This window comes from Vidua macroura, chromosome 11 (assembly GCF_024509145.1).
Source record: "Vidua macroura isolate BioBank_ID:100142 chromosome 11, ASM2450914v1, whole genome shotgun sequence".
Classification (NCBI taxonomy): Eukaryota; Metazoa; Chordata; class Aves; order Passeriformes; family Viduidae; genus Vidua; species Vidua macroura.
Genome location: NC_071581.1, coordinates 13,444,478 through 13,469,994, shown reverse-complemented (window position 1 = coordinate 13,469,994; position 25,517 = coordinate 13,444,478). Strand labels below are relative to the sequence as shown.

The window sequence follows — 25,517 nt, the reverse complement described above, 5'->3', positions numbered from 1 at the left end:
GTGGATGATAGACAGGAGTGGAAACTGTTCAGGGAGAGTAGTGGGCTTTGCACAGACATGGGGCCATATAATCTCTTTAATTGCTGCAGTTGCACCTTGGAACCAACAGAGAAAACAACCTAGATTTCTAAATAAACCCCCTATGTGCTTATATACTGGGGTAGTATTTTTGCCTTTGACAGGTAATGCACTGAAACATCCTACTGGATTTATAATTTCAAGTGATACAAGGAAGCCTGGCCATGAGTAGTGTTGACAGTGTAATTTGATTTTATTGGTATTGTTGGCACTTCATGTGTGGGACATTCTTTTCTGGTTTATTTTTTAATGAGAAACATTCTATCAGATTGTGAAAAGAACAAAGCCTAATTGAACAACCCCCCCAATATTATAAAGAACAGAAAAATAAAACACGTTAAACAATACTTGACTTTTATGTATAACGCATTGTCTTCAAAAATCTGAGTCGTTTCCATCCATATAAACAAGTTGTATAGTAGTAAAAAAGTGCATGAAGCAAATTGCTAAATTTAACTAAGGTATTAAAATAAAAAGTACTTTAAAACAATACTTTAACACAGTTTTTTTTGCCATGATTCTATCATGCATCAACACAAAGCAGATCCTGAGGCAACCTGTGCCTTTGACAGTCTTTCTGTATTATTATGTAAATAAATGGAAGTAATGATCAAACTCGTAAGAGGGTGAAAAACATCAAGACAAACCATCCATTTATAACAGAGTTGTATTTAAAAAAAAATAAAAATCAAAGTGCACTGCTGGTACATCTCATTTGAGCCTATCTGGTATGTGAATAACAGAGGGGCATGATCCAGTCTCCAAAGGTTCCAAGGCTTTGTTTAAGCACCAAGGCAATAACGAATGATGGCTGTTCTGTTCATAGCACTACTATGACTAGCATGACAACGGAAAAATTGTACCAGAATATATACGTAAACATCTTTTGTATACTGAGGAGGCAAACACTCTTAAATTATCTGATGTGTACAGTACTGGTACTTAGTGTTTTGGTGCCAGTACCAGACTGGTCCAGTAATTAGCATTCAGATCTATTTCTAATTACAGATAAGGCATATAACAAAAAAGTAAATATTTGGTTATTGATATCTCATATGGTTCAGCAACCCAACCAGTCAGAGCTTATCTTGCCAATTTTAACAATCTTCAAACTCTTGTCTTCCATTTGTAGATAGTACTGATCTTTGAAAAAGTAGGTATATCCTGTTAAAATAAATAAATAAACATGCTCAGATTATGGAGCACATAATTCTCGGTCAAAGATATTTTTGTCTTTGTGATTTCATGAAGCTTAATGAACTGAATGACTTATTTCCCAAAATATTCATTTGTATTATTAAAAAGATATATTTTAAAACTACATTAAAATTCTCATCCTGTAGAAGAGAGCTTGTTGTTAAATGGAGCTTAAATAAGGTCACTACTTTGTGAGCCAGAATTTTCTGGGATGAAATGTTTACTGGCAAAATAGATGTTGAAAATGTGACTGAGTCAAGACTCATGTGACACCAGTGTTGCTTTCAGACTTTAGTGCATATCCGTGCAAAATTTTGGGCCCCTTAAAACCACAGGCCAGGATCTCAGCTGGAGTGCATAGGAAATTAAGAAAAATTGCAGCATGAGACCCATTCATGCCTGTGATCAGGGAGATTATCATACTTGAGTTCTGGTTGTGCTAGGGCAGGATGGTGCTGAAATGGTGCTGGGACTGTGTGCTGGTGTGGAGGAACCTGGGGAGTGTCAAGGAGCTGGGAAATGTCCAAGCCACAAGGACTGGCTCGGTCATGCACCCTGGTGTTAGGACATCCTGTGCATCAGGCATTGGGTCCTGCTCGTGGGCCACAAGAAATTAAAGTCTCTAATAAGTTTTGCAGCAAACAAATAAGAGAGTTTGTTAGTGACTTAAATCAGAATTACAGCTTACCACTGTCCCCAAGGCCCAAGACAGCATCGAGGTTATCTGGAACACCATTCCAAGCATCAGCAATGAATTTTGGGGATGCAAGCTCCATTTTCTTCTTTTCTTCATTGTACCTGAAGGAAATTATATCTTTACATTGCAAATCTGCACTTAATGTCAAATTGTAATATAATTTATCAGGGTGTCCTCAGCAAATGTGACTATATAAAACAAATAGAAATATAATAACCGAGATTGTACATAGTTTCTATTTCATTATAATTATTGCTGATTCCTTTAAAACCCTGTGAAATTTTACATCTTTCCTTCAAAAATGCAATGCTGAATTGAAAATACTCTTTCCAAGGAAACTTCTTTCCAGAAGTGTAATTTGGATGGGGTCAGTGCTGAGCAGGAGGCATGGAGGTGTCCTGAGCACAGTGATGTGCAATATCATTTGAACCAGGCTTCAAGTACAGCATGTGAGGCCTCAGTGACCCCTCAGGTGCTCAAGCACCTCTTCAGGAGCAGAAGACTTCAGAGAGGTCATCCTTGACAGTACTGGAGGGAGAAAACCATTTATGTTCCTAATTTCTATTTATCCATGTCTGTAGGTATCTCAGGTTACTTTTCCCTCATTGCTCTATGGAACTACTTGGAATATATCCAACGTTACATCAGTACTAATGAGCAGTAGGTTGGTCAAAATCAATTTAAAATTTTCATTTAAACTCCTTACTCTTTTTTTTTTTCCCCATGGCTATTTAAAGAAAATCTAATACTTTGCTGGGTAGCTTTAAAACTTCAGCTGTGGAATCTGAGCCAGCTCCTTTCCCCCTCCCTCACAAAACTTTGCTATGCTCAACAGTCTTGTTATAATAACACTAAAATAGCTTGTGGCTGGAATGAAGGAGAGAGAAGGCTTCCAAAAAATCCATTTAAAGTAAGTGTGATAATGACACAGGAAGGACTATGGTATGTAACTATTTTGATTCCATTGACAAAGTCCTTGTATAAAATGTAACAGCCACATACTTAAGGGTTATAGCGTCTGTTCAGCAGAGATGCATTTTTTCTGAAATATTTTTCAACTGCTTGCTTTCTACTTCATGCAGATAGAAATCACTTAATCCTATTTTGTTTCCTTAACAATAAATTATGCATTCTGCAGTGACTGCACTTGATAAGGTACTTTGATAGAAATACTGTCTGTGATTGGAGTGATGAATTACTTGGAGGCCCTGCAGTACAGTTAATCAAAACAATAGTTGGTACAGAGGAAACCAGCAGCTTTTTAACTCAAAGGCTGTAGGTTTTAGTAGGAGTCTGAAGTGTTGCAAATGGCTGTATTAGTGTTTAAATGGTCTCTACAATATGACATTAAAGAATGAATAACATTTTTAAGTATTTAGTTCTTTTTTCTTTTCTTTAGATAATGAAGCAGATTACTGTCCTTAAAGTAATTGAAAATTATGATCAAGTGCAAGTGTATGGAAAGTATATTATAAGTATGGAAGTATTTTATTTACTTACAGGAATCCACAGCCATTAGGATAAAATAAAATAATTCCGTTTAATTCTAACATGAAATTATTGTTTACATAAAATGGACTCAATTATACTGAGACCTCCTTTGATATCTTATATAGAACATCTCTCAGAATGAGCCCTTAAAGGATGGAGAATCTTATAGATTTCTGGTGGTTATTTCTGATGTTTAACTTTCCTCTAAATTGTCAGCTAATGAATGGATCCACTTTCAGCCTATTGTGCAATGTTGCATTCCTGAAGTGAAGTCCTGTTCCTGGAACAGGCCTCTGACAGTGACTGCAGGAGTCAGGGCCTCTGTTTTGTTCTGATGCCATTTTGATAGCAGAGAGGTAACTCACAAAGATCCTCCTCTGCTTTTTAATATGGTCTTTTGTACCTGATCTTCCTGGCAATTATGGTAATGAAATTCTATTCAATACAATTATACCTTTAGTAGACTCTTCAGGTGTAGGATATTTATTTCTACCACAGTAATAGCCATGAGACTTTTTAAGGACATTCTTTCTTAATCTAAAACGATAAGAGCATGGTAACAAGTCACCTGAGTTTCACTGGAAGCATGAAAAGGATTGAGAGACTGTCAAAATGAATTGAAGCTAAGATTTTTCTCAAAGTACTTACAGATACACTTGTGGTTTGTTCAGATTTCCTCAGTGCCAACTATATTAGTAGAGCAAAGGTGTAAGTGATGGTAGATCAGCTCCTGAAAGGATTTACAGTCATCCCCAGCATGTTTTGGTAGTCACACTGCTGTTTCCTTTAAACTCTGTGCCTCTAAACTTTATGGCTTAGTGAAAGAATTTCTTAGGCAATCTGGTCAGTCTTTGGATTCAAGTGATTCGAGCTCAGTGTATTTTTAAGGAATTCTTTGTAGAATTTTCTCCCAGCTTTTGTGAGGTGACAGTAAGGACAACTTGCCCCTCTTAAGAGCCAGGGACTGATGTGGGGCAGTTGCTGGCACATGGGGGCACAGGGATGAGTTGTTAGTGGTGAGCAGCCTAGCAGACACTCCCAGATACCCTCTTCCATTGCTGTTTTTGAGGCTGTTTTTTTTTTTTTCAGATACGTGCTGGTTTCCTGTTGCTGTACTGAAGCACTTTCCTGCTGTCAGCACTGTCCTGGCAGCCCTTGTTTTGCATTCCCAGAGGATGTGCTCTGTGTTTGGTCCCTGCCTCCCGAAGCTCAGGGTGCATTTAGCCCTAGAGACAGCTCGGCTAACAGCATCCCACCACCACTCAATGCATCTTACTTCCAGTATCTGTCTCCAGCAAAAATGTACGTCCTCTTGTTCCTGCCCCAGTTAAAAGCTGCATCGACACGCTGCACATCAGGGGGCAGTCCCAGGCTGCTGAGTTTCTTTGGATAGCCCCTGTCCAAGTTGCTGGCTGAATAAACCCAGTACTCATTTCCTAAGAAGGGGAGGGGGAAAAGCAAACAAAAACTGTTTATTAATCAGTAACAAAATATCAGTATTTCTTCTTTTTTGCTTTGCCATGTGACTTTTTATTGCACTAGCTGTACCACGTCTTTCCAGTATTTTACCATCTGTGATTACATTCCAAATGGACTGTGATTCCCACTGCTTTTGTTACTGAATTGCTCCTTGCCTCAGGAAAAGACATCCCCTCTTTTCTCTTGCTTCCTCCTTTCTTAGCTGATGCACCTTTGAGACAGACACTGCCTTGGTGCATTGGAGTTATATTCTAAAACAAGTAGTTTATACAGGATTTTTTTTTTTGTCTGAAATTGTCTGAAACCAGGCAGGGGCACCTGGTGTTCAAATGCAGCAACTCACTTTCACCCGTTATTTGTTTTGTTGCCCAGTTTTATTGAGTGATTAATAGGAAGGTTTTGCTCAGAGTTCCTGTTGTCCTTTGTCACACAACATTATCTAGTGTCTCTCCAGATATGCACTAGTGGACTAAGTAGTAGTGTTCCATGTTCTTTACATGGAATTATAATTTGCTTAGCAAATAGCCTCACTGGATTCTATGAAAGCCATGGAAAGATTTATTCATGCAAGGACATTTCTTTGATTCTGTGCTAATGGGAAAATAAATAAGTAAAGTATTAATGTGAGAAAAATCTAAAGTGTAGCATTTGAAATTCTTGGAAGTTATTGATTCACTATTCAGGAGCAAAGGGTAGGACTAACTAGTAAGTATTTTAAGACAGCTGTGTTATTTTCAAACCAATCTTTGTTTTTTGATAGTTCTTACATTTTTTTTAAAAAAAAAGCAGATTAGCTACATTTTCCTGGAATTTATAAATAAAAGGAGAGGTATAGATGTGATAGGATTATATATAATATATGCAATATTTGAAGTGTTTTGGTTCGCCTGACTAATTTTAGGGATTTTTTCCCCCCATCTATGTAAACTAAAGCAAATGGCCTCTGAGCCATGTGGAATAGATTATCATTACTTTTTTCTCTCCTGTACAGAAAATGTACAGCAGCTTTTGCCATATGGTTTTTACATGACTGGAGATGTTTAGTCATGTTTTTAGTAGATACTGGAGCCTAGGTTTTGCTGGCTCAGTTCTTCATGTTGAAAACAGTCTCACAACTCTGCTCATTTGGCCACTACAGCTGAACCATATGTGACAGACAGAGCAGAGCTTCCTGTCCTCCTCCTCTCCCATGGAGGCAGCTTGCAGAGCTGCTTGTATCCTCTGCCTGATGAGCCACCAAGGAAGATGCTTGGAAGCCAAAGTGGAAGTCAGTCTTTGGCAAAAGACAAGGAGACAGGGAAAGGCATGAGGAGAAAAAAGAAAATGTAGTCTTCTCAAGCAACACGTGCTGAGATAATAGCTTAAAATGGAAGGAAACAAGAAAAACAGACCAGGGACTGAGGAAAGAGAGCTCCCACTGTTGTTGTTGCTTTGCATTTTAAATAATGATTCTTGTTTGGTTTTGCTTATGGTTGAATGTCTCTTTTTAGGTGCTTTTTAGGTCTTTTTAGGTCCTTGTGTTGTACTGGAGGCTGAATGTTGTTTTGAGTCTTTCAGATCCAGCTTTTGTCCTAAAATCCTCAACTTGTGAATAGGGAGATCTGTCACCCTACCTGTCAGCTCTGCTGGCTCTTAGACAGGCTGTTACCTGTCCCAAGTACATTATGCAAATGGCTACTTACGTTTTGAAACTTAAAACCCATACCTGTAAAAAAAATATAGCCTTTAAAACCAATACCTGAGAAAAACACAGCCTTCTCGTCCTGAGGGGCCTCATAGACAGCATCAATTTTCTCTGGCAGATCAGGCCAGAATGTAGCAACAAGAAGAGGACCTGTGGGTTTTCCTCGGGGGTTTATAGTCCTCCACATGAATCTGAGCAGAACAGAAAATTGTACAAGATTTACAATGAACTAATTCAGCAGCACATCTGTTTCTCATCACTTCTGGCACAGCCACGTGAGCGCACACACACACACATGCGCACAGCCGTGTTCGCAGCACGCACTTGTAACTCTTCTCTCCACTGACTGAAAAGCAAACTCATTTATTTGGAGTTTATGCTGCTAGAGAGCTGCACCAAAAGCTGCAGGCTGGACTGCAGGTGAAATTGCTGTGCTGATTGCTCCCGTTGCTTTTTTGCATCAGGGCAAAATTTATCTATGCTTTGAGTACACAAATAAAATGCTTTGAGCATACAAATAAACTCATTTACACAGTGTTGAAACTGTTTGAGCCCTCCTTGTGCTGTGTATGGAGCAGATGGATGAGCATTTAACAAAAGCAGAGTTTTGTATTCCATGAACTGCTTTTGCAATTACTATTGTAGTGACTAAAAGTTCAAATTTAATAGCAGTATATCATAGTGCTTGGAAGTGAGTTTGGCTGTAAAAGAAACTGCTAGCACTAAAAACATTCATTAGAGAAATGCAAAGGGTAATTTATTGGTTATTTTACGTATAAGTAGGATGATCATTTGATTTAAGCTTTAAAAAGCTCTAATTATCTTTAAATGGCAAAGCTTTGTGCTGAGGGCTTTTGGTATTTAAAATGACACTGCTATTTCATCCTCCATAGAATGAAGAACTTTTTTCCCCAACAGAATAAAAGTTTTGACTTGGTCATAAAATGAAAAATCAGTAGGCTGGTGGAATTGCTCTTGCACCAAGCTGTAGTCATTAAACTTTGAGGTCAAACTGCTTTTACCATTAATATGTTTCTGAACCTCAAGGTGCTGCTGGCATTTTAATTTTTTGCAGAGTATAAATTGTTATTACCCATTCCTGCCTAGAATAATTATACCTTTGAGAAGCCCAGGATATTAAACTGCATTTTTTTGTCTAAAATTTGGAGGAGCAGTCCTAAATTAATTTAACAAATTGCTGTACTTTTATCAATAATGTATGTTATCGTATCCATGTTTTGCATACATAGTTGCATTTTTAACATGTACAAAAACATCTCTGAGCATGACTCATAATTTTCATTTACAAAAAAGAGGTAAAGAATAATCCATCTGGCTAATTACTCTTCTTGAAAGTGTTAAAACACATGGAACACGTTGTAATAGGTAATAATGTTCATTTCATGCATGTCTTTTTAGACAGAAAAGAAGATCCAATATGATATGGAACAGAAAATAATATAGAAAATCTTTATAACACAGCATTCATAAAAGTAGTTCCTTTAAAAATCCAAGTTACAGGATTCTCAGTCAAGTTTGGACCTGATTTATGGCTGAATCAGCTCCAGTAATTGCTATCTGCATGAATTTCAAACTTTCCAGGGCCAATGGAGACTTAACACCAGGTTTTTAATAAACCACACATTTCAAGGGACTTGTTAAATTGGTGAGGTTTTCTTTTGGAAAGGGAAACTTTGTCAAAGATGAATTTCATTTTGTTTTTGAATTGGGTAGAAGGTATTTCTATTTCTACACATCTTACTGAGGAAATGGTGAAATTAATTATTTGGCTTTCTCATTTCAGTTTGAACACAATAAGATGTTTTAACTCATCCATATTAAATCTTAATATTACATTTATAGACAGATTTAATCATTTACTTACAGTAGGTATTTTACATCATATTTTAACATAATCTATATTTGCAATGATGACGATGATTTTTATATGCAGTTATTGAAAGTGGGTCTTTTTTAGTGTCTTGATAAATCTCAAAGTGTGAACTTCTGTTCACTCTCAGAATAAAACCATCTGTGGAAATGCTGTTCTTGGGTGTTCTGTGCCCAACAGAAAAGCTCAACTGTTCTCTATGGCTAACAGCCATAATTCCTGTAATTCCCATTTCCTGGTAATTTCCTTTCCTTGATTTGAGGTGGGGAAAAGAATTAATCATGTCTGTCCTCCTTTTTGCTATTTACTCTCTTTGCCATGTGACGGATTCTATGGTAATTTTCATGAATCATAAAAGTCACACGACACATGATAGACAGTTGTTTCTTGAATTCCAAAAGTGAGTCACAATGCTGTTTGCCTGATACTTGGAAAGCTGCAAGACACAAGCAAAACCATTCCAGAGCAAAACAATTCAATGGTTGTCTGCTTTTGCTGCATGCTGGATAAAGGCTGAGCCAGTCTGAACATATTGTTTTGGTATTTTCATAGTTCTTAGACCAACTGTACCTAAATGCAAAATATTTCTATTTTGTTGGGATCATATAGAATGTTGGATCACTTTGCTGGTTTAAGAATACATTTTACATTGTTCCTGTGCCTGACTGTGGGTTTGCAAGAGCAGAAGCAAGGTGGAGGTCTGGCTGAAAACTCAGGGCCACTAGTGAACAGAAGAGGAGCAGGAGCTGGGAATGGTGTGGAACTTGGTAGGGCTTTTACTGTTGTGAGAATGTTTTCCTTTGAAGGTGCTGAGCTCAAGTGAATACTTCAGCACTCAGATGACTAAATTAGCAAAAGTGGGCATTGTTTTTGGCAAACTTGGTATGGGATCGTGGGGCCAGTCCTGTGAGGCTTTGTGTGAGGCTGATCTGCCACTATTATGGGGCCATTTGGTGGCCAAGGAAAGAATGGTCCTTGCCAGTAGGGATCACTGGAGTCTTAGCCTGATGCTGACAGGCCCAAGAGAAAGAATACAAAAGGCATCAGGGTGATCCCCACAGACCAGATTGGAGCTTCTTACAAGCAGAAGGTTTAAATTCCATTTCTGCATTGATAAAACACAAAGCCTGTGATAAAGATTAAATCCAACTTCAAACCTAAAGCACCATTATGCTGGGTATCATATTGATTTGAACTAGAAGGAAATACATGGAATCATGGTGTTTACCCTTAAAAATCAACTAACAAACTCTGTTTTTTTGTTACTAAAAGCTGGTGAGTAGAGTTAAACCATGCAGCATAGTAATAAATGCTTCATGTATCTAGCTGAAAATTTGAATCTGGAGTAGATGGCTGGACACAGGTATATCACCAGGAGATACAAATAGTTTTAAACTGCTATTTTGTGAGGGGAACTTGTTTGTTAGTTCCTGTTTCCTTTTAAATTTCAACTGACAGCTGGCAAGGAGGAATGAACAGGTGAGTTGCAACACTTCCCTTAGCTTGAGATGCTTGCATATGTTTTTATATGTTAGGAGACAGTGTTTGATTTTGGCACACATTAAATGTGTGTGGACCCAGATCTTCAGTAGTGTTGGGAGAATGTTCAGGGTAGCTGAGGATAAATGATTCCAAATTTGGCATTGATTTATGACAGGGAAGAAAGGAGGTTTAGTGTCTCTCACAATGGTGCTGCCAAGTCCCATACTCCTTAGGAGATGCTCTTCATTGCTGAGCAGTTGGGAAATACAGGCCCTGGCAAAGGCAGGGGGAGCTGCAGCTGAGCTGCCACCGCATTTTATGAGAAGTGTCTCTGCTTTTGCATCCAAAATGCCTTTGGAGCCTTCTGTCTTGGAGGCTTTGCACACATGTAGCCTATCCCAATCACCAGTGTCCTTGACGTGTTGTTACATCAGCCATGAGTCACCTAATGCTGATATTTAATGACTTTGGACTCAGCCTGAATTAAACCATTTCCATTTCCCTTAGGAGTTAAGTAGAACACTTTCCCATCTCTGAACACACAAAACAAAGGGTGCATATCGTGCCTGATAATAAATTTCTAGGTTTTGGTGAATAGGTCTCAGAGATTCCTTCACTTGAGGTTCTCTTGGTAAGCAATTTATCTCACTTACCTATCTTTGAAGAAAAATGTTTCTCCTCTAATTTGTGCGACTCCATCAAACACAATTTCATGCTTGCAGAGCTCTGGAGTGACAGGTCCAAGGGTTGGCTGTGGGCCTGGTCCTGGTCCTGGTCCTGGCCCCACATCAGGTGACACCTCTGTGATGGTGAACAGAGACATTCTGTTACACTGAAGGGCTGCACAGGTTACATGGGGAACAAGAGATGCCATGGCTTCTGAAAGGGCAATCATTTGGGGAGAGTTCTTGGAGGAAAATCTGATCATAAAATCTCTTCAGAAGAAGGGTGGTTGAGCAGAGCTGAGGAAGCCTTGACTTCCACTCCTGCTTTAATCCTCTGTGTGGCCTCATTTGAGACATGGTGCCTGTGTGTGTCTGTCTGTCTGGGCTGAGCTGCCTGTTTAACCTGAGAGATAATTAGAAGTGACTACACTGGGTTCAGAAGTGAACATTACAATTTTTATTTTGCTGGCTTCTAAAAAGAAGATAAAGATTTCAAAGTCCTTGTACTCAGAATTATGTGCAGCTCTGCTGAGAAAGATGTCAAAGTGGATTTCTCTTTTTTAAAGAAGTGCCAATATTTGGCAAGTTACAAAGCTGCATTTTGAGCCATTTGTATGATCTTTCTGCCCTCACTGAGAGTCAGAATGTGCTTTTCAGAACATGCATTTTGCCATCTGGTTTATTTCATCTGGCATTATTATTTGGTTTGAGGCATTTGCCTCTTTTTCTCAGACATTGGGTAAATTTACTGTATGTGAAAAAAATGGAGTGTAGCTGATTTGTGATAATAACAAAGCAAGAAAAGAAGGGGTTTTTTGAATACTTGTTTTACATAGAAAGCAGTTTGTAAAGGGTTATATAAGTTAAAAAGATGAAGAAAGATAGTTTCATCATGGATCTTGAAGCATGCTTTAAGACACCTGGGTTAAGTTCTGAACTATTATCAAAGATACACAGTACGGGCTCAGAAAACTCACTTAATCTTGACCATGTCTCAATTCCCATTCTTAATTAAAGCAGCTAAGAACAAGGAACAATGAAGATTCAAATCAGATTTTTGTCTCGTGATAATATTTTTGTCATATTCTTATTAAAATTTCTGAGGTGGGGAATACTGTAGAATATAGTCATAGTTAAAAAGATCTCTCAGTAGGAAAGTGAAAGGCACAGAAAGAGAAATGGAATATGGGAATGACTGCTTAATTGACTGTAGGATACTGGTGCCTCTGCAAGGTAGAAAATGTATACATGGAAGGAATCTTAATCATGATACTACTTTTGCATTTTACTAAGACTATCTGTGGAGAAAACAATAAATGTTAAAGATGTAGCTACATAAAAATACTTAAATTCACTTTTTCTTTTGGAGACTGCCTAAGTTTCAGCTCCCACACACTTTCTGCAAATTTTATTGTGATGGTACAGCTTGAATTGTGGGAAGGCAACGTGAACTGTTTCCAAGCTGGGACACAGGAAACAATGTCTTTCCCCTCTTGCAGAGGGTCACAATCTGGGAAGCTCAGAGTGTTGCAGAAAGTAACATCCAAACCCACCCACATCAAGCTAGAGACAAACATGGCATTTCATTGTCCCAGTAAAGGCACTAGAAATTTTCATTTAAAATTTTGTTTTTGGGGTGTTTTGATGCTCCTTTTCATACAGTAAATTTAGTGACCCGTCATCCTTAAGTTGTGATATTTGATTGAGGTAGGTGGCCTGGCAATATGAAGAAAGCAGGGGGAAAGGAGCAGAAGATGTTTCTGGCACTGGTGAGATTGTGACGTTTGTAATTTACTGCAAATTCTGAGTCCCAGATTTCAGCCTGTGCTGCCTGATTTTCTGCTGAGTTCTGCTGATGGGGGAGGACTTTACCATATAGCTCCTGGATCCCTTTAATGTCATCCTGAGAAAGTCGGAAGTTCTTGGTGTAGGTGTAGATAGGGGCCATGAGAGCTCCTGGGTCCTCAGAGTGCTCTAATCCCATAGCATGGCCAAATTCATGGGCAGCAACCAAGAAGAGACTGTACCCTGAATAATACAGTAAGGCAGTGTTAGCTGCTTGCATTTCAGAATTACACCACACAGGTTATTCACAATAAATAATAATGATTAATATTTACAGCCTCCCATGGTGAACATCAAACCTGTTACCAATAATGCCATTTCACTGGAGAGATTCTAAAACCTTCCTTGTGGGTGATCTTTGCTGCTGTCTCCCATGCAAGTGACTCTGAGCACAGCCTTAATACTTGTGTGAGAAAAGGAAGTGTAGCAAATGACATTGGACATCCCTTTTAGGTACAGAAGAATTGTACTTGCAATCTAGATATAAAATCTTCCTTTTCACCATGAAATGGCTTGTAAGTGATAAACAGGTCTGTAAATATGTGTCTCTGAGAACAGACTCCGAATCGGTACTGGTGTACCAAATATTGTTAGGTTAGAAATAACCTTCTATCATAGGATGACATTTTATTAATTATGCCCAGTCTCTGAAATCTGGCAGGTTTCTTTCTTCCTAGAATATCCCCCCAAATCTAGCATTTTTTTTTTGTAAATATGTAAAAAGCCTTTTGCCCTTGTTAAATTATGGCAAATATTAACCAAAATAATTTTAAATAGTGACATTCACCACATAAACTTTATACTGTCTCACTTTTTAAACATGTTTTTCATCCTTCCTAATATCAGTCACAAATGTATTAATTTTTTACACTTAGTGTTTTTTCCTAATTTGTATCAGTGTATAAGTTATTGCATACTAGTGAAATACTATAGTACTTGTGGCTTTTAGCCTTGGAAGGAAAAACTGGTGGGGGAAAAACCATCTATTTATTCATTAATTTATTTCATGATTTTGTATTTTGGAAGGATCCTGCATCACCATGGCTTCGGAAAATCTGAATATTTCAGAGGAGCTCTGGGTGTGGCTCTCTAGCTGTTGTCTCACGCTTCAGTACAGGGATTTTGCTGAGATTTCAGGCTGGGGAGAAGTGCTGGAGTGAGGAGTGTGACACCATTGCAGTGTGCTGCCGTGGGTGTGGGCGCTGCTCAGTCGCCCCTGTGCTGCCCCGAGCAGAGGCGTCACCTTGATCTGGACAGAAGCCCCACTTGCGGTCGTCGTCGTAGCTGCTGGTGGAGGCGCACCAGAGCTTGCCGTCGCTGCGCCCCGCGCTCGTGCACGACTCGTATTTGTTCCCAAGGAAGATGAAGGGGAATACACAGGGAGCTCCCTCGGAATTCCCTCCAACTGTTGACATGGCTGTGCAAAATGACAGGGAAACACAGTGAGAAGGGGGTCCCTTTTGCATCTTCTTAACTACACTAAGAGCAGGAAGGAAGCAGAAATGCTGCAATCCTTCTAGGAATATGAAGAGTAAGATTTAAAGTAATATTTGAAAGTTGTCAGAGAGAATTAAAAAGGAAAAAGTCTACCCATTGCCATTGCAGTGGACTTGCCAATAGTTTTGGTGGGGGTGAAAAGGAGCCCTGGACTCATGTTCACAGCTCTGGGAAAGCAGCAGTTTAACAGTGATTTTTTGGAAGGTGATTGCGAGTATATTTTAATTCTTATTCCTGGTGTTATTTTAAAGTGTTTTAAAGTGTTTAGGTGGAAGTTAAGTTTAGTATCAGAAAGGTTAAAGAACTGTTGAATAGCCACCTGGCTGGTGGATGTCCCACTGAAGAATAAGCTTTATATATCCTAATAAATATAACATTTTATTATAATATAAATTTTAATATAATTTGTAATATAAATATAATAGTTAATATACTATAATAAGCAGCAGGATACCATTGAAAATCATGTGGTTTTAAACATTTTCTAAAGAAAAGGATGTATTAAATGGGGATAACTTTTTTTTAACAATTATTTTTGCAAAAACTTGAGAAATTTTCCTGTGTTCTCATCTATGTAGTATATGGCAGTAATATATAAGAAATAATACTTGTATGTGCAGGTACAAGTATTTCTAGAGGGAAGAGGATGTAACTGCATTTAAAATAACAGTTTAAAGTGGTACCATGAACAGAATATGAAAAGAATATAAAACTCATTTAAATTCATTTACACTGCTACCTGGAAGTTACAGTTCCTTTGCAATTACGGTCTGTCTTCTGGGAAGGTACATGACAGCAATACGGAGGCAAAGCTGGTTGTGTCCCTAATTATTTATTAGTATTTCTTTCTCATTCATTATTATTTATTAATAACCTTTTATGCTGAAATTAAAAAGCTTAAACTAAGTGTATTTCTTACTTCCAGTGATAGCGACTGTTACCTAGGACTTTGAATACATTGATTCAGATATACTGGTTCTTTTTTCTGTTGAATGATCCTTTAGAATTTTCTCTTCCTAACCTTGTAGCAAGTTATAATGAATTTGATCCTTTCTTTTCTTTTTTTTTTTTTTTTTTTTTTTTTAACATCTGTACTGTAAAATGGAAGGGTTACACCTGGTTATTAAAAGTAACAGAAAGCCGAATACCAGTACATCAAAGCTGTATTGCAAATGGTTAGGCCATTTTCAAGATACCCAAAAAAATCAAAAAGCAGGATACATGTAGGTTTGATTGTAGCTTCCCATTGGCTCTGTTAAAAGCAAGAGATTTTAGAACTGCCATGGTTCACTTGGTCTCTATGCTTATGGCTCTAGTGTCACAAAATGAACACCTGCCAATCTATTCAACACTATAAATTAATTTTTGTTCCTTTATATAGTAAAACTCACGTTGGAAAGTATAAAAAAAGTGTGAAGAAAGCTGAAATTTCTTTTCATGGCTAAACCATTTCACTTAGCTTTTTGAATTGCTGAAAAGATCTATAAAACAAGCTTAATGTGCTAAACAGGATTCCTTTTTACAAGTGTACATGGTAAGTATTAAGTTAAAATATTATTCATACTTTCTTCTGTCTCATGAGACTTCTCTTCCAGGGCCATTAACAAATTGTAATCTGCTTGTAATTATCCTGCAGTGGTAGCCATGCATCTGTAGGTCCATTGCCATTTGTATTCCTGACAAACCTGTGCTGTGACACACCAACAGATTGCTCCTGTTCCAGTTACATCCTTGGCCACCTCTGTTGAAATTGTGTTTAACTCATCAACTTTTGTGTGCTCTGGTGAAAGTGTGCCAAAGGAGACTTGTCAAAACAATGGCCAATTAGACTGTGTTATGCAAGCAACATTCCTCGTACCAGTCTCTGGACAGAATCCGTATTTCTTATCTCTGTCGTAGTCTTCAGTGGTCCCACACCATCGATATCCATCTGTCCTGCCTTCTGTCGTGCACTGGTCGTAGGACTGGCCTTGGAATTTGAAGGGAAATTTGCATGGCTGCCCATCACCATTGCCACCCATTGTAAAAAGTGCTGTAGGGAGAACGAGAGAGGAAAATGTCAATACACAAAGCTCAGTACCAACAAGGAATCCCAGAGTGCCTGTGGGAATGTGCCCAGGTCTGGACAGACAATGGACACCCAGCAGGTGTGACGCACTTCACAGTCAGAACCTCTGTATTAACCAGCATTGAAATGCCTTGGCAAGAGAGACCAGGGCTGTCACAGTCTCACAAGTGTATAGGAGGGAATGGCTGATTGATCTTAGCACAAACTCATAACACGAACTTGATATTCCTTCTTAAAACAGCATTTAGAAAGAGGGTTCTGAGCAAGTCACTCATATTCCTTAGCTCTGAGCTGATTCATTTGCCTTCTGTCAGAGATGTTAGCTAGAATGGCAGACTTTGGGCAGAGTTTCTCTAAAATCCTGGTGTACAGTAAAATTGAATAATAACCTGTAGGTTCTTCCTCTATGTTTGCTTCCCATTTCTGAGAATCTCTGCTCAGCCTCTCAATAGAGAAGCAGGAGAGGACAAGTATGACTGGTCCAAGAAAGCTGAACACTGGAGGCTTCTCCTGTCCTTTGCTTGGTCAGTGTTCCTGAAGGTTTTGTATTGGTCTTCTGGGGGAGGGGAGGGGATGAAGAGTGTTCATTGTCAGTCTATATGCACAAACAAGGCCCCATAGCTCAACCCTGAGAACCAGAAATCTTTCTCATAAATGAGAGATTAAAATGGTTCAGATTAAAATTACTTGAGTTCTGAGATTGGTTTTAGGATTTTACTAAACTTTCTGGATTATCTAGAGGAAGACAAATACAATCTCACATGCTGATATTTTAAAAAATGTGAGTTCAAATTGATTTCTATGAAAATGCAGGTGGCTTGGAGTATCAGACATCTTGTGAATCAGAAGACTGTGTCTTCTCCTGGCTGCTCTATCAGTGGGAATCCTCTGTGGTAGGACAATGTGCTGTGCCATGTGCTGGTGAGAAGAGACTGTGAAGGCAACAAACTCCTCTAGGCCTTGCCCTGAACAGAGATCAAAATCCTTCATTCATTCATATGCTAATTCCCCAGGAATTTTAACAACAGCACTGCAGAATGACTTATCTGTTTGAATTCCCAGTGTAAAGCATGCACGATTTGGCCTTTTTAAGGTGTCCAAGGGTACCTTTCCCCCCCTCTCTCATCCAGTTTAAAGCTGCAGCTAAAACCCAAATGTGTGTGTGAGAAGCTTGGCAGGTTAGTTCTAATTTTGCTGTTGTTTTTGATGACCCAACAGCCATTACAGCCTCAGTGTTCGAGTAGGGTTGGAGGGGGTTTGCCTTTTCTTAGTCTGATGCATCAGTGGGAGAGGCATTGTTTATGTGTGTGCTTCTTTAGAGTGGCACTAAATAAACCCCCCAGACCTCTTCTGGCTTCAGGGTGATTGGGAAAGGGTTCTGACAATGGGCTATTGTGACACAGATGGTCCATTTTGCCTTTTACATTTAAACCAGTAATTGGCCACAGCATTAAGGACATGAACTGGTAAGTTATAGAAGTTCCAGTGCCACTAATGAGAGGACTTGGAGCTTTGCAGGCCTGGCTCACACACACATTTGCTGAACCTCTGCTCTGCCTACAGCAGTGATTCTATCCTTCTTCATCCTGGGCATGGATGGGGTCCTGTCTGCAACACATACTGTGCCTCCCCAAAAGGGCAAGCTGCAAATGTTGGGTTTTGTCTCAGATGCTGTACTAAGATAGGAAAGATGCATTAAGTAGGACTATTGTGATTGGAGAAGAACTTTATTTTAAATTTTTTTTTATTTTTTAATTTTTTTTTAAAGTAATGATAGAATTGGAGAGCAAAGTTAAACTGAGTTGTTTAGATGACTCACTTACCATGAGCTGCTTCCAGCTCTAGGTCTGGCAAACTCTGCATTTTAATAGCCTTTTTTATATTGGTTTACATGTGGCTGAGTTGCAAAAACCATATGGAAAGCCAGTCTCTTTGCATGCAGCCTTTCTGAGTCACAGTCAGAATGCAGTTTTTCATTTTGCTTGAGGCTACATCATGTGATGGTAACAACAATGGTTTATTAAGTTTTCAATGCTCCCCTCCTTACTATAAAATTGCTTTAATGTAAATGAAAGTTGGAGACTAGGGCAGCTTCCCCAAAACAAAAGGGCAATTTACTTGTAAGGGGACCTTAAAGGGCCTAGTTCTGCATCTTGGTAAGCTCAGCAGTTTAAAAACTGGTGAAGATAACACTGAAGTGAGAGCAGATTCAGACTGGACATTACTAATATGTGAACTTCACTTTTAGCTCTTCCTAGAAAAATCAGCCAGTTGTGATGTCAGGAAACCTCATGCTGGAAGGCTGCTAAAACCCCCGTGGCACAGATCCAAGGCGGAGGTGGCTGCAGCTTCAGGAGGGCTCTGCCTGGGAGAGAGGTCGGGCAGCAGCCTGTAGGAGCTGTGGTGAGTGTGAGGGAGGTACAGGCAGAGGGCTCATTTTTAGATCTTGGAGGACCAAAGTTAGGAGCCTAAACTGCCTGTAGTGTCAGTGGAGTTTGCAAATGCGAGATAATCAAGATCCATATGGCAAGATCCATATTCCATATGGCAAAGGAGAAGTTCAGCACACCTGTGTAAGGTTTGTGTAGTAGGTAGATAACTCTCTGCTTTGCCTTTTGCTTTGACAAACTATAGTTCAATCAGTTTACAAACTTGAGGTACAGATCTGGGATTAACTTTAGAAAAGCCTGGTGCAGCACCATAGCAGTAAAGATGTTTCCATATATGCACTGTGGCTCTATAATGAGAAGAATTGAAAATAATTTCAGTGAGAAACAAAGGCCAACAAGAAGGAATGTTGCCCCCAGCACAGAGTCTCTGATGTAAATCCTCCCCTATCTGAATGTATTAGCTGGGGTTTAGCAAATGGTGCCTTGGAATAATGAGTGAACAATGCCACTCTGCATTTAATTAGAAACATCTGTGCATAACTGTTCATGGATCTTGCAAAACAATTACATCAGAAACAAAAGGCTGAAACTCTTCTGTTCCATTTCAGAAACGTTGACACTGGCATTTCCAGGAACTTCACTTTCAGAATCAGCTCTCCCTGACAGTGCTTCACTGCTTATATTTTCAGCCTTGCATGACCTTAGGATGTTACAGAAGTGTATCAGTCAGGGTATGTGGATCTCCATTTCTCCAGCTGCCTATATTCTGGGCTTCCTTCTGACTATCTGGGTGCTTGCAGTATTTTAAAGAAATGAGCCAAATTTTTATCTTTTCTGGCTGAAAGAATTAACCCAAGGAAGAGGAGATTTGGGGAAAGGTGGGAAATGAAGGAGATGGCAAAGTTTCCCCCCCCCCAAAAAAAAAAAGAAAAAAGAAAGATTGTGCAGCTATGTGCATGTGCACACTTATAGCATGCTGAAGTAAATACTCTGGAAGCCATACCACTAACAATAACTTTAAAAAAAATCAATTGTAGTCTGTATAAAGTTCCTACTCCTGCTTGTTCATCCTCTGTAGCTGTATAAATAGCTGTCACCAGGGTAGATCCTAGCTCTAAATGTGATCTTTAACAGGCAATTAGGGGTTTGGAAATTAAAGAATAACTTTTTACCACATTAGGGCTAGAAGACTGATATGTTCTACAACAGATTGTCTTTGGAAATCACCACCATCCTGATGCAGAAAATATGTAACTTTGTATTTGAAACTGTATGGTCTTGCTTGAAAAAGCCCAACAATTTGTCAAGCAGGACTCCATTTAGTGTTTAGCTACAACAGGATTCCAGAGAATCCTGTTTTGAACTTTTTCTATGTGCACATATCTGCAAACTTTTGGAAAATGTGTTTCTTTTCAGACAGGTACATATTAATACATGTACATGTGTGGCAATACTTGTATGCTGGGACATGTTGGGCTCTACTTGTGCACTCTTGGGCTGGCAAACCCCTGAACATGTGTTGTTAGCTTAAGGCATCACTAACTTTCTTTCAGCAATCTGCATTCTCTTTCCTGGTACTGACTGCATGTAGCCACAATACTGTAAATTTAGTACTATTGTTTCAACCAGGATTAGCATGAATATGAAAAAAAGCACCATTGCTTTCTGGTTTGTTCTCTTTAAAACTCTCCTCATTTGTTAAGACCCCGGAGTAATAGACAGGAATTTTAGTGACCCAGGGCTTGATATGAAAGGTAAAGAGTGATGAAACACTCCCCAGAGCTAATAGCTGGTTACGTACAAAGGGAAAAAAATTAATGTGGGAAACTGCAGTACTGGGAATGGCTGTTAATATATGTGCCAGGAGCTAGCAAACAGGAGATGGAACGAGTGGCTGAATGCACCTTACCTTCTCTACTCTTCTCACTGCTGATAAATTATCTCAGTAGGCTACAGCCAATTATACTTAATTGCTTCTCTAAAGGTTTCCTGCTGTGTGATGTACAGGAGATGAAATTAACACTCATACCAATAAATTGTCTGAAATGTTATATCTTCAAGCTGTAAAGGTTCATTAAGATTTTCAAGTACAGAAATACGTGTTCCTGTTGTTTTAACAGGAAACATATTGCCATAAATACATTTGAAAGATAATAATGACAATCTTGTGTTTAATTTTAAAAGTTATGACTACATGAAGACATTATACACTTTCTCTAATCTGCAAATTAATGTTTCCAAATATGAAATCAAATTCTTGTGAAAGAGAGTTCTGTTCATATTCCAAGCAGGTAGAAATGAACTACAGTCTTAGTTTTCATGGATTTCTAATAATTTTGTACAGGTACTGGTATGTTATGATTTCTGAAAGACATTCATTCCTTTATCTGAAAGGGAAGGAAGTGAGAAAAGCACAAGAAGAAGTGGATGAGCAAAGAAGAAGGGAACAGTCTGCCAGAAAAAAAAACAGTAGAAACATTGGTCTACTCACACTCATGGGGACAAAAGCCATATTTCCCATCTGCATCAAAGTCTTTGGTTGTGGAACACCAGAGGAATCCATCGCTGCGTCCTGCATCTGTGCAGCTGTTGTATTCCTTGCCATTGAACCAGAAGGGAAATTTGCAATATTCACCATCTGCATTTCCATACTTCACTCTGACCACTATAGGGAGAACAAATGCAGTGCTGAAGTTAGCCACCCACTGATACAAAAAATACAGTTTCTGGACATCTTTTCCTGGAAGATACTGATATAGAAATGCAGTCTGAATTTCCACTTTGAAATTCAATATGCTGCTGGTCTCTCTATTGGCAAGATGATCATAGCTGAAATATAAACTGGTAATTTAAAAATAATTACATGGATATTACTCACAGTGGAGTGTTAGAATCAGCCCAGAAAAATATATATGTTGTTACTATGGCAAGGCAAATTTTAAAAATGTGCTGTTAATACATTTAGTAATTTAGTTTCTTAAGTAATATGGTCTAAAATGTTCAGTATAGTTTCAAAGGTTCCAGGCAACAGCTGAACATGAGCTGAACATGCCTTGTGCCTCATAAACCACTTTGGTATTTCCAATGGGCCTTGCATGACATTTGCTGTAGCAGGGGGGACAGGGTGGAAACACAGACACACCCAGATCTTGGGGTTTATTTCAGTTTGTCACATGGAGTCTTAAGAATACAGTATTGGTGCTGGAATATATACTAATGCATAGATAAATCACTTTTGCATAGCATTGTTTTAATGGCAGAAATTTAAAATTGTATAAATGAATTTTCACCTCCTAATACTTACTGACAGTCAATGAAAATATTTAATGCAGCATTAAAATAGAGCAGCCAGCAGGCTGTATGTTCTGAAACATGAAAAAGTCACGTACCTTGTCCCTCCCCGAGAGTCCACAGTTCATCATCATCAAAATGGGAGTCTCCTCCAATTCCTGGTCCTGGTGCAAAGGCATGGGCCAGGAGACCATCTTTGCCATCAAAGGGATAGCCATCACCATGTTCTGCAGGAGTGAGCAGACAAAAATGAGCAGTTTCTAATGCCCTCAGGCAGAGTCTATACATGAATGCATACTTTCCCATCCAAGACAGCAGCAGAATACTTTAGTGAGGGAATTTACTGGTTTGGGTTGTGCTAGCAAGACTGATCCGGAAGAGAAGCAGCCAGTTCTAACAAAGAACATGAAGTGTCAGTACTGCAGTTGTCACAGCATGGTATTTTATATCTCCTAAGTGTGGTGGAAAGAAATAAAAAATTGTGAAGAATAGTGAACTATTGTACCTGAGATGTACAACTGCACACACAGTGCTGTTTCTTGATGGAGGCTGACAGGGGGATGTAACTTAAATACTGTAGATGAGTGATATTTTCAGGTGGTTCCTACCACTCTCCAACACAGATTGGAAAGTAGAGGCAGATTTCACTTTGCAGGCTGCTCTTTTCTGCTGCACCTGCGATTGTTGTGCTCTTTCCTCTGTGCAGGATACCCACTGCCCCAGCAGGAAGGCATAGCTGGCTGTCTCAGCAGTGAGCTCTGGAAAGCCAGCTTGCTCTTGCTGCTCTGAGCCCTGAAGGAGCCTATTCCTCCTTCACTTCAAGCACTCAGGCAGCTCACAGGGCAGCAGCAGGTTAAGCAGCTCCGCTGTTATTACACTGTAGGCTTTTCTTGGAAGTACACCACTTGTGGGTAAGGCAGGCTGGCACGGGCATAGCCCTGGTATTCATAGCTCTCCCACCACACTGACCTGTGCATCAAAGCTGGCTGCCAGCATCTCCAGTTGCATCATTTCTGGTCTTTTGGTCTGATGTCTTGGCATTTAACAGAAGCCCTAAATACACAGGCCTGATTCTCTCCTCTGTTACACTGATTTCAGGCTGGTGTCACTCCTAATACCAGTTCAGTTAATTCCCTTCAGGAGACTAGTGTGTCAGTTGTGAAGGACAAGATTCTGATCTATGTTAGGTGCTGCAATCCCATTTTTTTCAAACTAGACCCTTAAGAGAAAGGTTAAAAATTAAGAAACCTTGTGCATGTCTCAGGCCCTGTGAATATGACCTGCAGTAAAGTGATAGCAATGACTGAATTTGGAAGGAGCTCTTTGCCCATAGATTTTTAGCTGGCTATAGCCAAGTACTAAAACCAGCAGAAACACTTCTGCTTTTGTGGACTTTTTTTTTTTTTTTTTAAACCGAGCCAGTCTGGATGAGGATCTGAAGTCCTGAGTGTACAGAATCTCTACAGCTTTTGAGGTCAACTCATCAGTAGCTAAAGCAAAAAAAACCAGCTTGAAATTAAAGCTTTTACAAAGAGCTCAGTTATTCTTTGAACTGTTCACTTAACTTCCAAAGTCAACCTCCCAAGTAATTGGCTGCACAAGTATCTTCATTAGTATTAAAAATTCTGTGACTATCCAGAAGTAGCTAAATGCCCCATGTTTACACTGAAAAGCCATAAACATTCTTTCAGAGGAAACCAAAATTAATTGAGAAGACATGCACAATGAAAATGAATCAAGTCACCCATTATCAGCTGTACTCAAACCATAGTTCAGCTCATGATCCATATTTTTAAATTCTTCAAGATCAAAGAATGCATTGAAAGCTTGCCTTCTGCCATGCTAAAAGAATGAAAACCAGCTATGGAGTCAAAATTTGAAGTCACAAATCCATTTTTAAGCTCTAATATGTTAGAACCCTCACCACTATCACTGGAAGACAGCATACAGAGCTATAAATAAATGGTATCACGGCATTCCATTCTCTTCTGTGGCAGGAAGCCAGCTCACACCATCTGAAGATCTGTATCAATATGTCTCAGTCATATTTCTGATTTGTAAATTTAAAAATAAAATGTTGCCCCTAGCAATTCTCTTTCGGAAAGATAAATATAGAGTAAGGATATTGTATAAATACTTCTCTCTCTCTCTTTCTCTCTCATGTATAAGAAAACATCTTAGCGAAATTAGATCTTAGCTTGTATGAGCCAAGTGTGAGCTAGGACAAGGTTTGCCAGAAAGGCTCATGGGTGCTACTTATTGAGGGTGGATCACTCTAAACTGAAGATTAATAACAGGAACAAAATCAAAAGCATAAGTAAAAATAGAAAGATATACCCCATCGACCAAAATTAATCATAATGTCTGCTTCTCCATCATTTATTCGGTTAAATCTCAGTGGTGTGACATCACTCCAGACTTGAAAGGCTCGAGCAAAGGCATCATCTACTGTCTCAGGATCCAAATCCGGGGTATAGCCTATAATCCTTAGAGGTAAAAGCAACAGTTAAGTAACACACAAACATCCTCCCTGTATTAGCTGTTTACTGCTCAACACACTGAGTAGGCTCAGCAGTGAAACCAGCTAAGAGGTAACACTGCTGCACATGAGACCCAGACACCTCCCTTTGATTCAGAGATGAGTTTAGATGTGGCATTTACTGTTTATTTTCTTTTGGAATTGACTCAGCAGCAAGAAGAAAAATGTAAATCCAGAGGCTGTAATGCCTGGATGGCAGTGGGCCTTGCACAAAACTTTCTGGGTTCTGCATCAGCACTGAGAGCAGAAGAGGAGCTCAGTAACATTCTGAAAGTTTCAAGTGTGCATTGTTTTGCTCTTTAATAAGAAAGAAAAGCAGCCCTTCTCCCTCACCTGTGTTGCTATCTGTATACTGTTTAATCCCTGTGGAATGCTAATCCTTTAACTGTGTGTGGGATACATTGGAAATAAGATACATGGGGAGATAGGAGGGAAAAGCATGTAAGATAAAGCTGTAGGCCTGACCTGAGAAGGGACAAACTGAAAAAAAAGTGTGCTGCTTTCTTCTTCTTCAAATGCTTTAATCAGACCTCTTAGTGCCTTATATTATAACCTGCTATATTCCTTGTAAAGACAAGTTTCCAATTCTTTGCAGCTGGGGCTGTGCATAGTGAGAGAAACGACTTTATGCCTAAGGAGGATGAGGAAGATTTAGAGGAGACACACCAGCAAGTAGGGGCTGTGAGCTGCCACAGGTTTTTTCAGTTGTTATTAGGTTAGTTGCAGCCCAAAGGATGCTTTGAGTGCAAACTTTTGAGGGAACAGAAGATTAGGTCAAGCAGCTACGACAAGTCTGCTGGTTTTTCTCATTGGTGGTAAATGTCTGTTCATGGACCACCTAAGGTAATGAGTTTTTTACCACAATGAGAGCTGTATTGGTCCCTAACTCTTCAGAAGAAGATGAAATTAGAATGTGCCAAACTTATTGCAATTGGCTTGTTGTAACTCATGTTTGTATGTATCTAAAATACATCTGTTTGATTTTAAAATTTATTTAATCATCTCCTTTTTAGGACTGCAAAATGAAGAGGAGTTTGGCCTCTGCAATTAATAAGTACTTTGGTCCTCCTGGAGCAGATGGGCAGGTGAGATACTCCTGCTCCAGCTCCCTTGGGATGCTTGCTGCAGAGCAAAGAGTAAACCCAAAATCTCTTCAGTTTCAACCAGAACCAGAAAGTTGACGTTGATATGTTTCCTTCTGATGTATTACAATTTGAAATGAC

General features: G+C 39.1%; 1 protein-coding gene across 1 annotated transcript in view; it reads right to left on the bottom strand.

The window, feature by feature from the left end:
• Positions 1-247: 247 nt before the first annotated feature.
• Positions 248-25,517, bottom strand: part of MMP2 (matrix metallopeptidase 2) — a 29,409-nt gene continuing 4,139 nt past the window's right edge. The window contains exons 3-13 of the mRNA XM_053987572.1: positions 24,093-24,241; positions 21,854-21,982; positions 20,956-21,129; positions 15,865-16,038; positions 13,753-13,926; positions 12,537-12,692; positions 10,653-10,800; positions 6,681-6,817; positions 4,740-4,899; positions 1,964-2,073; positions 248-1,242 (exon numbers count right to left, since the gene is read on the bottom strand). Of these exons, the coding sequence (XP_053843547.1) occupies positions 1,139-1,242; positions 1,964-2,073; positions 4,740-4,899; positions 6,681-6,817; positions 10,653-10,800; positions 12,537-12,692; positions 13,753-13,926; positions 15,865-16,038; positions 20,956-21,129; positions 21,854-21,982; positions 24,093-24,241 (1,615 nt within the window). The 3' untranslated portion in view covers positions 248-1,138. The remainder of the gene's footprint in view (positions 1,243-1,963; positions 2,074-4,739; positions 4,900-6,680; positions 6,818-10,652; positions 10,801-12,536; positions 12,693-13,752; positions 13,927-15,864; positions 16,039-20,955; positions 21,130-21,853; positions 21,983-24,092; positions 24,242-25,517) is intronic.